This window comes from Anolis sagrei, chromosome 3 (genome assembly GCF_037176765.1).
Source record: "Anolis sagrei isolate rAnoSag1 chromosome 3, rAnoSag1.mat, whole genome shotgun sequence".
Classification (NCBI taxonomy): Eukaryota; Metazoa; Chordata; class Lepidosauria; order Squamata; family Dactyloidae; genus Anolis; species Anolis sagrei.
This window is the reverse complement of record NC_090023.1, coordinates 226,036,558-226,053,849: the sequence shown is the minus strand read 5'-3', so window position 1 is coordinate 226,053,849 and position 17,292 is coordinate 226,036,558. Positions and strand designations below refer to the sequence as shown.

General features: G+C 39.8%; 1 protein-coding gene across 1 annotated transcript in view; it reads right to left on the bottom strand.

Annotated features, from left to right (window-relative positions):
• The window catches only part of SLCO2A1 (solute carrier organic anion transporter family member 2A1), a 74,911-nt gene that overhangs the window by 34,148 nt on the left and 23,471 nt on the right, over window positions 1-17,292 (bottom strand). The window contains exon 2 of the mRNA XM_067465928.1: window positions 7,518-7,655. Within this exon, the coding sequence (XP_067322029.1) occupies window positions 7,518-7,655 (138 nt within the window). The remainder of the gene's footprint in view (window positions 1-7,517; window positions 7,656-17,292) is intronic.

Below are 17,292 nucleotides of genomic sequence, written 5' to 3'. Positions count from 1 at the left end.
AGATTAAACCCCCAAAACAGACCTCAGAGAGCAGACTGGACAAAGACTTTAGTTGCATCTTTGCTTTTATTTCTTCAGTTTTCTTATTCTGAAGAATCTGTCTCCTCCTTCATGTATCATGTTCTGCTCAGGACCATTTCCTTAAACCAATGTTCAAAGCTTACTCTAAGTCTTTCTTAGAAATATGCCCACTTCCACATTTGAAAGGGGAGGTAGTACAACCACAATAATTCCTTGTCATTTGGAGAAAAAGGGGACATAGTTCAGTGTGGCCTACAGTTAACACAGAAGAGGCAATATCTCATCATCTTGTAAAGTAGAAGATGGGAATATTTTTATATATGAGAGATGTGGAAGAGTACCTTGGCCCTCTTTATGATCCATGAGTTTTGCGTTATTCACTTGCCCTCCAAAGTGAGGCCTCTTCAGACTATTGCAAAGAATCAAAATGATGAAAACAGAAACAGCTCAGAGGGCCCTGTGTGCAAAAGGAGAGTGAATATCTGCAGCTTGGTTTTCTGGGGCAAACTGAACACTCAGTAGCATCCTCTTCCTCCCATGATCCACTGAAAGCTTGTCACAACATCAAGTGACAACCATGGCAGAAAAAAGTAGAAGCAAGCACATTTGGGCAGCAAGGAAAGAGGACATCATTAAGTGAATGATAAATGATGGCAGATTGTTGCAAAAACAAAAACAAAAAATAACACATTCATATATAACCAGAGTACTCAACATTTTTCTGGTTTGTGGCTGAATGAATGAAGGCATTTGTTCTAAATTTGCTTCACAAGTGTTATCTATGATATGACCTGGCTATCGAATTGGCAAAGACTGATACTCATGCAAGTTGTAGTGGATAAACTAGGACCATGGATAACAGGATCTTGCCCATTGAGCATATGCTCAACCAAATGGGCCAGAATAGAGCAACTCACCAGGTTGAAGACAAGCCACAGAGATTTAATTCAACTGGTCCAAAAGGTATGCAAGTACAAGCAGGATGCTTCAAAGGCAGAAGCCTGACCATACAGAGAAAGAAAGATGTCTTGTATAGTTTGACAGCTATTCAAAACTCCGACTCCCTTCCCTGATTGACTGAGAGGGGGGCCAATCAGGATCCACACCCTGATTGGCCGGGAGTTCTGCTGACATCACTGCTTCCAGGTGGGGATTCCCTTTCATGGAGAATGATAGAGATCTAAGAGTGAGTTGCATCGGCTGATTGGCCGGACAAGGGACCAATCAGCTGATGCAACACACTCTTGAAGGAGGCATAATTTAGAGAGACAATGTTAGTGAAATGTTAATGAGATTTTGATTAGCTTAACTGTACAGCTCTGTGTTGAACAAAGACAGGAGCATCTGAAAACAAAGGAGCGAGACTCCAGGAACAAAAGGCGGTGATCTTGGGCAATTAAGATTTTAGCTGTCAATAAAGAGGTTTAACAAATGCACAAACTCATTACACAAACATTTTGGGGTTTATCTGGGCTGACATGGGCAGTCATTTATCATTGCATACACATAGACAATGGAATTGGTGATCACTGGGCTTGGGAAACGGCCAAAGGAGCTTACCCAAACTTTCTTTTTCCAGGGGACTATCTTAGCAAGATCATGGAGAGTTGACTAGGCTATGTCTTGATACATTTTATAAAGCAGTTTATACATTTTATATATACAAGAAATAGATACAATACACAGAAAGATACAAGGTACAAAGAACATCATGAATAATAGGTATCATTTGTTAAAGGGTTAGAAATGATAAATCTTGATGTGTGTGTGTGTGTGTGTGTGAAGCTGCCGCTGGTCCGCTCCCAGTCTCCTCATGCATTGAAGCTGCAGAAGTCCAAAAAAGGTTTGTTTTTGGGTTTTTTTTAAAAAAAGGGGGGGGGTCATATATTTATTACAGAGTTCTTGGTAAACTATCAATCTTTTTTTGGGGGGGTATTGTGGCTCAACATAAAGTTACTGCTTGGTGTTGTAGCAACCAAGAAATGAGTATGTATGTAATATGCATACAGACGTCACAAAGGCAATATCAGCGCCCACTGATAGAATAGCTCTTGTGTTTTTATGCTAGCTCTCTGTGGAAATCAAAGTTTCATTTTAAACTATTTCCATTGGTAGTTAGGAATCCATTTAATGTCCCCACCCTTATGATCCATTGTTATAAAATCCTTGCTATTGAGGATGATTTTATTCAACTTCCATGTATAAACCTTTCAAAGCGAACAAGATTGCTCAAGGAACTTCTGTTTTTTACATTGTGCTTTTGCATACAAAAGTGGGAACACAGGTCAGTTGAGGATTCTCACTGGCATCAAATAAAGATATGCACCACATGCAGAGGCAATTTTCAATGGTAAGCAAACAGTATTTTGCCCCCCCCCCAACCAATCATTGATATATATTTTCTGTTCGTCATGCGAGTTCTGTGTGCCATATTTGGTTCAATTCTATCATTGGTGGAGTTCAGAATGCTCTTTGATTTTAGGTGAACTATACATCCCAGTAACTACAACTCGCATATGCCAAGGTCTAGTTTCCCCCAAGAGCACCCCTGGGCAAAATCAACTATACTGCGAATGCTTACTTTGCGTAATGGGTTGAGCCGCCCCTGACCACATGTATTTCAGCATGTTGACATTTTATTTCAACTTAATATTTTTGAAGGGTCAGTGTTGTGCAAGAAAATGGACATGTGATTCAAATCATCACTTTTCTGGTGTCTTATTTAAGAACACATGCAGTTGGGAGTATGCAAATTTAATATGAGCCATGTTCCCTGTTTTTGTTTTCCATGGTAAGTCATGGTTACACATAATGGTGGGTTACATAAAGTTGCAATTACACTGACTTGCTTCCACATTTGAGATACTTTTATTATTTTAACTTATAGTAATTGTGCTTGGATTTCCTCTTAGATTGTGCCTTCCCTTCCCTTCCATTTTGTGCTGTGGCTTTTGGATTTACTCTAACAAACAAAGAAAACCTCTATAAACCCCAGAAACAGCCAAGCAGGAGAGCCCAAATTTTTTTAAATGCCATGGAAGCAAAACCAAATTAATTTGAACAGAATGGCAAAGATAGATACTTGAATGTCAGTTGGAATGTATATTAGTAAAATGCCCATGGAAGGAGACCACAGAGGAGTTCCTGTAAAGACTAATCCATTTCCCAAGAACAAGACAACATATTTTGTGTATCAAAAGTGCTTAGAAAGTTCCTGTGCTACTCCTTCATTCTGAATGGATGTTGAGAGAGCTGGACCGGGGGGGGGGGGGGTATTTAGTTGGTTCCTACTTGTGCTATTGGGACAGAAGCATGCCTTGGGATAAATGTGATAAGTCAATCTCCTTCTCAATAGGGGCTTCTTTTAACAGTTTTGGAGATAGGGTTTCATCAGACCGGCTCAAGGCTTTTGCATACCAGCTCCATTACCAAGGGTGGACTTAATGATCTATCCCGGCACTATCCTGCCCCTCTAATGCTGACTTCTCTCTGGTGACCTGGAGGATGGGTATACTAGTTAAGAAGCAGGCTGCTCGATGCCTGAATCCATGCTTTATGCTACTCCAGAGGCTGCAAGCTATAACCCATGAAATGCTAGCTTTACTAGTAGAAATTAGTAGTAGAAAAACAGAAACCGACTTTTTCAATGTCACTGCTGATGGGCCTAAGAGAAATAACCTCAAGAGCAGCAGTATGGAACTCTGAAAATAATAGAATAGAGAAGCCACAGATAGTAACGTTGTGGTCAATCAGGTATGATATTTCCATTTTGTCCAAGAATCATAGAATCATAGAATCAAAGAGTTGGAAGAGACCTCATGGGCCATCCAGTCCAACCCCCTGCCAAGAAGCAGGAATATTGCATTCAAATCACCCCTGACAAATGGCCATCCAGCCTCTGCTTAAAAGCTTCCAAAGAAGGAGCCTCCACCACACTCCGGGGCAGAGAGTTCCACTGCTGAACGGCTCTCACAGTCAGGAAGTCCTTCCTCATGTTCAGATGGAATCTCCTCTCTTGTAGTTTGAAGCCATTGTTCCGCGTCCTAGTCTCCAAGGAAGCAGAAAACAAGCTTGCTCCCTCCTCCCTGTGGCTTCCTCTCACATATTTATATATGGCTATCATATCTCCTCTCAGCCTTCTCTTCTTCAGGCTAAACATGCCCAGTTCCCTAAGCCGCTCCTCATAGGGCTTGTTCTCCAGACCCTTGATCATTTTAGTCACCCTCCTCTGGACACATTCCAGGTATCTCATTAGCCTCATTACTGTGGACCTTCTCTATGAAGTGACTTGCACAGCAAATGCAGTTGTGTGCTCCTAGTTTGGAGCATTTGAGGACTGTTAGTGCTGGAGAAAGACAACTCAGAACACTTGGAATTACTAATCTAGAACAGTTTGGGGGAACAAAGTGAAACCAGTCAGAACAGATGGGAAGTTTTGTTAATACAATTGAGCTGTCCTTCTGTTCTCAGTTAATGTGAGGCTTTGGCAAGGTCTTTTCCTTGCAGAGATTGCATGAGGCAACACTACCCACCCTGATGATTAACTGTTAGCCCTTGGTTGCTGGTGGCTTTGCTCTTCTTTTTTGTTTCTGGCAGTTCTAAGCTACATGTTTCCTATGCATGTTATGTGTTTCTGTCAGCATGTGGAATGAATGCTGTTTGCATGTCGAAAGTACACCCTGTGCAAGTGCACCCCTGGTTTTGCTACTTAAAATATCTGTTTTGCACTCCCTCTTCTAGGACTGCTACCATTTGATAGCACTTCTTGCCAGACTCTAGGCACATTGCCAAAATCAAAGTTGAAATCAAAACTCTAATTGATCCTGAGTCATGAGGGGCCAAGTTCCAACTTGAATGCTGTTTCAGCAAATCCAGAACAATATTAGAGTTACAGGTACTGCAAAACAATGCCACGTGGGCAAACCACAGTCAAGGACTGCCTGTCATGAGTGGCGGGATCATCACTGGAACTCTGGTATAAAGATGGTTGTTTACATTTTCATGTCCAGTTAAAGCAGGAACCCCCAATGATGGAGCAGATAGTGAACAGGGCCATACCTGTTTAATCTTACTTTATTTCCACAACCTACATTAATGGAAAACAGGTCTCCACTGTGTTCCTGTCTTTTACTGGTCCTCTGAAGGTTAATAAAATCCTACAATTTGGGATAGTCAAAGCTACTCTTGCTTTGGGACACTCAATTCACCAACGCTATCCTTCTGGAGTACAAGAGTGTGTACTTCAGAGAAAGGACTTAATGGCTGGCTTCCCTGGAGGACATGAAGAGATGCAGAAGTGCTGAGTCCTCTTTGGATCTAGCTGAAAGTGCTCCTGTTACACACTGCAATCTGTCTTATAGTCCTTAAGCTATTGGGCTTAGTGTTGGGAAAAGGAGAGCACCTTTACATCTCTCAGAAACAAGAAACCCAAACGAAAAAACCAAAATACAACAACATAAAGACCATTAGATTGGGTAACATAGAATAAAATGGAGACCTGTAGACAGAGGGTCTTGTGGACTCTAAACAGAGCTTTGTAGAAGCACGGAAATACTGTTGCCACTGACTGGGTTCCAACCCAAAGTGACGATGACGACATTCTCTTGGGAAGAAGGATTTCTCATGGGAAACACTGACTGAAGTTGTAATTATGGGGCTACTACAAAAAACATTGCTATAATAAAGCCTATCAGCATGTGTAAAGTGCCAGTCTTAATTGTTGGAATAGGCAGGAAATGTTGTAATGGTCTGACTCACATCTCTGTAACAAATTGGGGGGTTTGCACCTTCTTTTACTATACCATTAGTGGGTATATTACAGCATTACACATCAGGTGCGGTAACACTTCTGAGGGCTGGCAGAAAACCCTTATCTCTTAAATCCATGGGTGTAGCAGGACTCCATTTGTAGGAAGGCACAAAAATGTAGGTCAGGCTTTCCTGTTTTCCAGAGAAATGGATAGATGGCAGGAGGCTCTGAGCCCCAAAATTATTCTTTCCCACTTTCCCTTATGCTGGAAAATTATTTATTTATTTATTTGCAGTATTTATATTCTGCATCCCTGCAGGGGACTCAGGGCATATTACAGTGCACATATACATGGCAAATATTCAATGCTATAGACACACAACATATATAGACAGATGCACAGAGGTTATTTAACATTCCAGCTTCATGAGGATATACTCGAATTCTGGCTACCAGGGAAGCTGTTGCTTCACCGTCCACTTGTGTCACCAATAGAGTACTTCCTCATTCTTTTGCATGCTACTGGAGATGTTTATAGCATTGTAAATTAGTTAAATTAGCCTCCCCCATATAAAGCAGTACCTAAATTTTCTACTAGACAGATGCAACTGTCTTTCGGGCTGCAAAGGTTGACAGCAAACTAGACAAATGGTTGGGAGCTTACTCTGAACCCGGGCTGACTTTGAACTCATGACCTTTTGGTCAGTAGTGATTTTAATGCAGCTGACTTCCAACCAACTGCTCCACAGCCGGGTCCTGCCCATAGATTCTTGCTATGAGAGGAACCCACTGCGTTTACAAAATGTGACTCTAAAGCTGTTTCCAGCTACTTTCCTTAAAATTGCATTTTCTGAAACAAAGAATAGCTCATTCCTGAATCTGTTTCATGTGCTCTATAACGGGGGCAGCAAAATCAAAAAGGCCTGGCAAGGTATTGGGAAATTTAAGTATCACTGCACTTCTGAGCGCACACAGAGCCTCCTGTGAAATATTACGGGGAAAAATGTCCTGCATACTTTTAAAAGGACAATAACACAGTTATATGCTCTGTTCTAAACAGCAGTAGCGCAGCTTTTCAAAGGCAAACTAGAATTACAGTGTGGGCGACTGAATGACTGTGACCAACATATCAGTCGCATATGAGACTGTCTCTTGTCCATAATTCTCAGCAGCCCTTATCTACCTCATGATGTTGCAATGTTTCGCTGTTACTGTTACTTTATGTATTTTATTTGTGATGTTTTTGTTGCTTTGTATTTTTGGCCTCATGATAGCTGCCCCAAGTTCCCTTTGGGGGGATGATGGCAGGGTATAAATAAAGATTATTATTATTATTATTATTATTATTATTGATTGTAAGTCATCCGACATCTAACTTATTTCGGTACAGCTTGGGAAATTTACTTTTCGGGACTGCAGCTCCATTTCTGGGAGTTGTAATGTGAAAAGTAGTATCTATTTATATTCATTTATTTTATTCATTTATATCCTGTTTTTCCTAATGCTGGGACTCAACATGCAAAATACTAATACTTATACAGATTAAAAACATACAAAGTATCAGTTATCCCGCTAACTGTCCATCCACCCATCCACCTTACATTAAAAAACCTCCTCCAGTTAATAATGCAAGAAGTATTCGCTAATTTATCAGTCGTGGATAACTTAAAAGGCAAGGGACACACAGAGGAGTGAAAAAACATTTTCCCTCAGCCTTATATTAAAGATATATGCCTAATACAATTACCTCATGTAAACTGGAAATGAAGCCAGAGGATAAACTGGAGAGACCAAAACGTTTTTCAATGGTTGTCAAGCTGCTCTTGAAGTAGGCACTGTAGAGGAGCTGGGCAAGCTGTAGAAGTCCATGGCAGAGTACGAACAACTGTCAAAACAATGAGACAGGTTTAGAAACATGATCCAGGTGAGGTCCCAGAAATCAGTAGAACTAGGCTGGAGTTTCCTTCTTTCATCGTTTTTGTGCAAACAAAACCAGGTTCACAAAAGTGAATCTGATGGCCTTAATTAACTGAAAAACAATTTCTGATCTCTAGAAATCTTCTCAGATACTTGCTGAATTCCAGTTCACATAGATGACATATTCAGCTCTCTGCTAAAAACATAATATACTCCAAAGTAGACGTTGTGGCAATATATTTGTTCACCCAACCAGGAGTCACAACATTCATACTGAAAGTGAAATGGAAGTTTCCTGTTAATCCAGGAGCTCAGTTGTTAATGCTGAAATTTCCCATCTCATAGCTATTACCAGAGAAGATCCAAATATTGTGACAATCACTGTAAAGAAGTTGGAGAAATCTTTTCCTTTTGTGATTTAAACAATGATTGACTGGCAGGTTTACACAAATGAATGAACATTAGAGAGAACATACATTGTGGGCGTTGAAGGCACTACCTTCGGATTGACAAAAACCATCTCTTACCAATTATCAGCTCAGCTACTGTTTGACACAGGGATCATGTCTTCACTGCCTGCTTTTAAAATAGTTGCTTGTCAAAACAAGCAAAAGTAGAAATTTGGCACTAAGAACAAGTGTGATCAGCAACAAAACATTTCTGCAGAGAGAGCTCCTCTTTAGTGTACCCCCTAGTTAGTTAAGCATACCCTTTCGCAAAATATTCTCTTTCCTTTCCAACTCTCTTCCCGTTCTATCAAGACCTCTCTTCTATTTCCATTCTCCCTGCATTCAACATCCAATGGCTACTGGATCGGGAAAATAAAAGACATTAAAGATATGGACAAACTAACATATTGGCTTAGGCAACATAATGGTCGAGCAACAAACCCAACAGATTGGACGCTTTTGCAGGAATATATAGAGAGAAAAGACTGGTTGACTTAAATGAAATAAGAGAGATAGAATGACTATTTCAGAAGCTTTCTCATTAGATATATATAAATACTTAGGAGGGAAGAATAATAGATAGAGAAAGAACAATAACACAAAGATCTGAACAAAGTAAGAAGAATGGAGGTCACTATAGGGTGTGAATTTTTGTGGTGGGTTTTTTTGGGGGGGGAGCTGGATTTTTGTTGTCTGTTTGCTTATTTGTTTTCTAACTTTTTTCTTAATGTTGTTTTAAACTATACCTTGTCAAAATTCAATAAAAATATTTGGAAAAAAAAACATCCAATGGCTACAGATCACACACACTCCTCACTGGGTTACTTTGGATTTTATGCAGAGACCAAAACTAAGACGTAATTCAACTGTCAACAAAAGTAAAGCAATATTAATAAATATTAAATTGTAAGCTGTGTTGCATTTTCCCCCAAGCATAATCATGTCACTCTTTTGTTTCTTGTGGACTAGTGAAAAATGTGGACTAGTGAAAACATAACTTGAATATCATTAAATTGCATTGGACAGAATAATGGATGATAGGGCCATCAATTATGACTAATCAGGCTGGCTATATATCACATAAAAACATCCTATGGATCGGAAAGTAAAGTTATCATGATCTCAGTCATAAAGGTGGAAAATTTCAGAGTCTGAAATTCCAGACAGCAGATTCTTAACATGGTAACCCATAGCACATCACATTAGTTGGAGATAGCTCTTACAGCAGAATACAGAGACTGAGGAAGAGCAAACTCTTTGTGATTGTCACAAAAATATTGGACCAGAATTACCAGAACCTCTCTCTGTCTATGGTTCTTAACCTTTATTGGGTCATGGATCTTTTTGAGAATCTAACAAAAGCTACTGACCTCCTCAGAAAAATGGCACTTGAACACAATTTCCAGAGTAACAGGAAGGAAATCAAATTGGGTAAAAGGTTTTCTCTCCAAAGCCTTTTAGTGGATCAGAAAACATAAGGTAAGAAAGCTGTTCTATGCTCTTCCTTACTCACTGATGGCCCAGTTCTTAACTCCCCTTTGGAGATGGTTTGTCCTTGTTGGAGAGACTCTAACTGTAGTATCACTTTGAGCCCTAGTGCTAGGTTAACAAACCCTAACAAAAAGTGATTGCATTCAAATGATAAATGTAACAAGGAACTGAGCTCCTTGTCCCTTTTCCACCAACAAGGCTGACAACAACATTTTGTACTATTGTACTATTTGGGGCTTCCTATTTTCTTCTTTTTATTTAACAGCATGCCATTTTTGTTTATGCAATGAGAATTTTAAAAAACCCAGTTCCTCAGCCACAGCCACCACTGGAACATTCCTTCCTTTTTCAGCAATTCTTAACTCAGCTAATATTCACCAAATAAGACAGAAAGGCACGGAGGGAGGAAAATTAGAGAAGCAGCAAGTGCAAGCAGATGATATCTGTTCAATGGCACAGCGGTTTCAGAACTTGCCCCAAAAGCAGAAAGCAAGGCAGAATGTCTTTCTCAGTATGTTTTATCTGATCTAGACCTACTTGTAAGTAAGTAAGGGCCGACTGTGGAGGTGATTGCCAGGTAAGCAAGGAGAAGATTATAGCCCGACACTGTAAGGAATTTCAATACATTCTAAGGCACAGCAGGTTGTTCTCGATTTTGATCTATATATAGTGAGCTTCCATTTTTCTGAGGAAATGGGATGTCTTCTATCTCTATATATAGCATGTCAAAGACAAGCAGGAAAGGGAACAGATGTTAATTTGAAGAAAAGCTAAAGTCTGCGACTCAAAAGGCAGTGCAAAACGGGACTCTTGCCTCCAAAAACAAACATAAAAAAACCCAAGCAAGAAACAAAAACATAGTTGCTGAAATTATTCAGGAAGCTTGGACAGAAAAACACATATTGCAATGCTGACTGATGGATATTGGGAAGAAAATCAAAGTATTTCAGAAATCTGGACCTGGGCCAAACAAGCAGGTGTTGATGTTTCATAACCATGTCAAAACCAGTGTTGGTATATGTCCTTGGAATCCAAATTGCAAATGCAATAAGGCAATTAAGTAATGGGTTATTGTAAGTTTTTTTGGACTGTATGGCCATGTTTCAGAAGCATTCTCTCCTGATATTTTGCCTGCATCTATGAGAGGCATCCTCAGAGGTTGTGAAGTCTCTAAGGATGCCTGCCATAGATGCAGGCAAAAGTCAGGAGAGAATGCTTCTGGAACATGGCCATACAGCCTGGATAACTAACAACAAACCAGTGATTCCAGCCACGAATGCCTTCGATAATACAATGAAGTAATGTTCAGCATGGTCTTTTCTATCTGAATAGTAAAATTACTGTATATACTCGAGTATAAGACTAGTTTTTCAGCCCTGTTTTTTAGGCTTAAAAAGCCCCCTCAGCTTATACTCAAGTCAAGATTATTTCTTATTTTGCTGTGTTGTTGTTGTTTTATTTTACTCTCTTTATTATTATTGGAAGGATACATAAGCACATTTACATTGAAGAAGGTTAGAATAATGGTATAATCAGAGTTGGACAGTCTTATCTTACAGTTTTATGTAAATATTCAAAAATATTTAACCTACTGGTGCCTCAATTAATGTAATTTTATTTGTATCTATATTTATTTTGAAATTTACCAGTACCTGCTCCATTTCCCACCTTTGGCCTATACTCAAGTCAATAAGTTTTCCTAGTTTTTGTGGTAAAATTAGGTGCCTCAGCTTATATTCGGGCTGAATTATACTCAAGTATATACCTAGTTATCCTACTAAAACTAGTTTTGGGCTTTTTTTTTAGTATAGATGTAAGGATAAGGAGGGGAAAACACCACCTTTTACTGGTAAAAACAACCCAAAAGTCAAAATAAACTTCAGAGATGGTCATTTAAAAAGCAGTACATAAATGATATGAACATTTATGTTCACTAGAACTCTTCATCAAGTGTGATTGTATTAAAATTCTGGGGCAAGAAAGAAAAAAAAGTCAATCTGCAGGATGAATTGACCAATGTGTGTGTAGTTTAAAATCATAAGTTGGAAGAGATCACAAGGACCACTCAGTCATTTGATTCTACTGTTTTATGTCCTAATCTCTGGAGCAGCAGAAAACAAACTTGCTGTCTCTTTGATATGACATATTTTTAAAATTTTAAATATGGCATTTTTGTGATTTATTTATTAATTAATATAAAAGTTCACCATAACCTTCAAACAACACAACGTATTACAGACATACATACTCTCAACACTTCTATATCCCACACAAAATAAAGGTATTCAAATGCTTCCAAAAACATATTTGTCTCCATCTTGTACAATAGATAAAGGTAAAGCTAAGTCCAGTCATGTCCGATTCTGGGGGTTGGTGCTCATCTCCATTTCTAAGCCAAAGAGCCAGCATGGTCTGTAGACACTTCCAAGGTCATGTGGCCAGCATGACTGCATAGAGTACCCTTACCTTCCCACTGGAGCAGTACCCATTGATCTACTCACATTTGCATGTTTTCGAACTTGCTAGGTTGGCAGAAGCTGTGGCTAACAGCGGGAGCTCATGCTGCTCCCCAGATTCAAACCTGTGACCTTTCGATCAGCAAGTTTAGCAACAAAATAAGTTGCTAAACCCTTTGCAGAAAATCTAAGAAATCATCAACATCTGTTTCTACTGATACAAACCAGTACATTTCCAATGTACCTGTATTTCTCCATCAGCACCATAAGTTGCAGAGCAATGTTGGTGAATTTCCCGAACTACACAAAAGAAAACAGAAATGCTTTGAAATGCTTACAATCATAGGAGATGTTAAGAAGTCAAAACAGGACACTTAGAAATGGTAAAAGAAATACTGTGGCGTCAGTGAAGCATCTCTACCATGTCACAGCCTGTGACCCGCACACACTTTAGAGCCAGACCTCCAAGCAGGGTCATGTTTTCTTGATGTCAACTTCAGACATATTTCAACATGTTGTAAAAGAAGCTCAAAAACTGAGACAGGCACCCATCACTCTACACATCCCTCTGTGCTTTCGTCAGTCTCTTGATAATCACCTCAATGTTTATTTTAATGAAGCTTGAATGATTATGACTGCAGGCTGTTTATATAAACCGCTTAGCTCTTTTCCAAGCCACAATTTACTCTGAAAATGGGAGAGGCTACACAAACATCTTTCTTAGCATTTCGGCACATAGCTCTTGGAATACTTTGGTTTGGGGAAAAGAAATCAGTCTGGCAGAGGGTCCTTTTTTTTCTTTTGGCTTTCATCTCCCAGAACAGATGACCAAAGGTCATGCTGGATATGGCTGATGATACTCCAGTTGCCAATCAATCCTTTTAGTTCACTGAAACAAAGAGCAGCAGCCAAAGAACTAGATGGTTTAAGGGCAGGTGTGTGAGCACAGATGACCACTCAAAAACTATTGTTACACATAAGCAAGCCTTTCTTCTTCTTCATGACCTCTATGGACCCTTACACACAGCCCTATGTCCCAGAATATCAAAGCAGGAAATCCCACATTATCTGAGTGTGGACTCAGATAACCCAGTTGAAAGCAGATATTGTGAGATTTTCTGCCTTGATATTCTGGGATATAGGGCTGTGTGAAAGGCCCTCAGACTCATACAAAGGGGAGACTAGCAAGTTACTCACTATAGGAGTGTCACACAAGACAGAAAAACAGCCAAATCCAATGCAACTTCTGTACCTTCCATCAAGTCTATAGTGGCAGATCATGGTAACATAGTCACTCGACAAATATCAACCAGAGAAGTAGCTTTGGTGAATGGTAGAAGTGCCCACTTCAAAAATAGCTGGGGGTGGGTGCACAAGAAAAGTCCCTGGTAATTGCAGAAGGTCTCAGTCCTGCCTCCATAAAAGGCTACTATCTACTGAAAATCAAGGCAACAAAATGTCCAAGGTGGTGTTCTGCATTAATACAGGGAAAACAATGTCCTGGATCAGGTAAAGGCTGATACCAGTTTGGACAGAATGAATATGTTCAGTCTAAAAATCATCTAGTCCTTGTGAAATCTCCAGTAAAGCTGATCAACTCTAAGGGCACATAAGCAGCAATTCTACATTGAATAGCTTCCAACAGGGAGCATAGGAAATAACCCTTCAGGAAGGCAGTGTGAGAATGTCCAATTCTGGGTGTCTCACCTGCCTGTTGTGAGCTGTGATGCTATATCACCCTAAATCACATCCTTTCCTATAACACTCAATATTCATAACAGTACCAACAATGTGATGTGGACTTCGGTAAAGGATTACATGACTGATATGGAAATGACCCTAGTCCCAGTTGGATCTCCATTTTGATTTCCCACAGAGATAAAGGCGAGGTATAAATAAATAATGTAAATAAATAAATAAATAAAAGTGAGCCTTTCTGGCAAAGGAGGTGGAAGAGACCATGTTGTGAAATCCAAACTAATGACCTCTTCCATTGGAGAGCTTTGGACCTTGGATAGTGGTTTCGGTGCACTTTTGGGATGAACCCCTGACAACGAGAGCAGCCCCCTACATTATAACCTGCACCCAGGCATAGAAGGCAGTGTGAATAACCATCTTTCTCATAGATCTTGGCCCTATAAGAGCTGGACATTTTGACGCTATATAGCTAGCTGAACCGGCAGGCCAAAACAAAACCATTTGCTTGATGACAAGAAGTCCATAATCAAGTCAAAAATCAGAGTCCAAAACCGAGCCAAAACTCAATCCAGAGAAGGCAGGAATCGGGCCAAAAATCCAAAAGACATCATTTGATGATGATTCTGTTGGACAAAAAGGAACTGAGAGACTGTACGGAAACTGTGCTGGTCCTATATACATTATAGGAGGGTCTACCACCAAAATGTGGTATGAATGACACACTCTGCAGTCACAGATAACCCATTTTGTTAATGACACAAAAAATAACCTTAACCTGTGATCCCATTATGTCTTCAGTCTCTTGATATGCCACTTCTCAAGATCATGGCTGCTGCAGACTGTTGTGTTCTGTGAATTTAAGCCAGGTTGTTTCTTCCTCTTCCCATTCACCTGTACCCCTGTCTAGCTGGATGGAAATGGCCTGGAGGAATTAAAATCATGCTAGTTTCTTTGGGGATATTTTGGCTGATCCTGATAAATGTACTGTTTATGGATCTGGAAGAATAAGAATTCTACATAAACACTTTGGGTTTTTTTTAATCTATCTACATATATCCAGTCTGACATACATGAAAGTGAGCTTTCAGATTTGAAGGAACTAAATTATGTTAGTCGAAATTACCATAAGTAAGACAAATAGAAACAGATCTGGATTCTGTCCACTTAGACTTTACAAAATATTATGACAACATGTAAAAAACTGGAACACAGTCTGCTTTCAACAAATTGGCATGTAATCTATATACACAATAATCTAAACTAGCTGCATTCTTTCAAAATGTATACCCTTTTCTCTTACAGCTTATGTAAGGTAATGGTATAATAGCCCACAACTTTGCTTACCCTTCAAGGCTACATCCAAATATCTGTTATGAAATACAGCCAATGTTGCAATATCTACATTGGCCCACAAATGGCAGACAGCACAATAGTTGTAACATTTCCAAGTAAACTAAAGTTTATGTATATGGCATCTACACAATCCTTTAAAAGTAAAGAAAATCCAGTGAGGTAGCTTTTCAATAAATTAGAATTTCATTTGGGGGGGGGGGGGGTTATATAAAAACAGATTGTGAGTTTGAGTCTGAACTCTTATGAACTCCAGAACGGGAATGATTTGAACAAGTTGAGGATCTTGTCTAATAAAAGGCAAGCTCTGGCAATGTTGCATGAAAATAACTTAAGTATCCAAACTAGATCATGCCTGAAAACAAGGAATGTGAGGTATGTATATCTTGTTTTCAATACAACTTTCAACAGTATTTGTCACCCTGGGAGTCGGGACCTCTGGGGGGGGGGGGGGGGGGTCAAAGGGGGTTTCAGAGGGGTTGCCAAAGACCATCAGAAAACACATATTTCTGATGGTCTTATGAACCTTTTTGGCAGAGAAGGCTGAAGGTCTCTCTGTCTGTTCTTCTCGTCCTTTTTGGAAACAGATGGCAAATTCTCCCACAAAAAGTGCTCCTCCTGCTGTAATTGGCCAGCCTCTCAGACAAGGGGAGGGCTGTTTCTGAGGCTCCAAGCAGGGAGGAAGTGCAGGCATGCTCGGCACATGGCAGCATGCTGCACATGTATGGGTGTGGTAGAGCATGCGAGGTTGGAAGGAGGCTCACACCAGTGAGTCCCTTCAAGGCAAGGGAAAAGCGCCTTTGTGATGTGAGACTGAGAGTGGCCCAGCAGCATCAGGAGAAGGAGCAGCAGCAGAACCAGCTTAGGTAATTTGTAACAATATATCTTAGAAAAAAGTCAGTCTTTCCTCTTGTTTTTATTTATGCTCCCATTAGAAAATGCATACGGATGTGGGTGAACTACAACTCCCAAAATTATGGGTCAATCCTCCCCAAATCCCACCAGTATTCACAGTTGGCCATGTTGGGTCTGTGTGCCAAGTGTGGTCCAGATCCATCATTGTTTGTTCCAGCACTCTCTGGAAGTAGGTGAACTACAACTCCAAAACTCAAGGTCAATGCCCACCAAACCCTTCCAGTATTTTCTGTTGGTCATGGGAGTACTATGTGCCAAGTTTGATTCAATTCCATTGTTGGTGGAGTTCAAAATGCTCTTTGTAGGTGAGCTATAAATCCCAGCAACTACAACTCCCAAATGACAAAATCAACCCACGCCCCCACCAGTATTCAAATTTGGGCATATCAGGTATTTGTACCACATTTGTCAAGTGAATGAAAATATATCCCGCATATCAGATATTTACATTACGATTCATAACAGTAGCACAATTATAGTTAAGAAGTAGCAAAGAAAATAATTTTATGGTTCAGGGTCACCACAACGTGAGAAACTGTATTAAGGGGTCGTGGCATTAGGAAGTTTGAGAAACACTGACTTTCAAGATATACATTTGTAAATTGCCCTCATGCCCTGCTTTAAAGCCATGCAATAGTTTTTTTGCCAATGTGATGGTGTTGAAATTGGACAGAAAGGCACATATAAGGCCTGCAAAACTGATGAGTGGTCCACATGTCACCCACCCTAATCATTGCCAAGACTAGGGAATTGGCAAAAAGAACTACAGTACTTCATTTCGGGAAAGTAGTACAGTTAAGCCTAATAATGAGCTACTGTTATTGTTGCCATGACAAGGAAGAGCCTCTCTTGGCACATTTGTACAAACAGATAAGAATTAACTATAGAAAATCCTATGTGACTTTGTGTATGTTCAATAGATGGTATAGCCAAAGACACTGAGAAATAAGGAATGAAAAAGTTTGAATTGGCAACAAACCCCAGATAATAAGCAAATAACATATTTCTCCCAGAATCTCCAAAGACTGAGATTAAACTCTGTCAGGACAAACCCAGATAAAGTTTCTCCCTGCCTCTGACCTAAGAAAAAAGGAGGTAGATGAAGAAGGAAACAATATAACTGGATAAATCACTAGACCAATTTCAGTAGGGAAACTCTCTTCTTATCACTTACCAGGCTGCAGACTTTCTACTGTAAGGTTGATGTATGTTGATTCCTTCTTATCATTTGGGGTGTGTGTGTGGG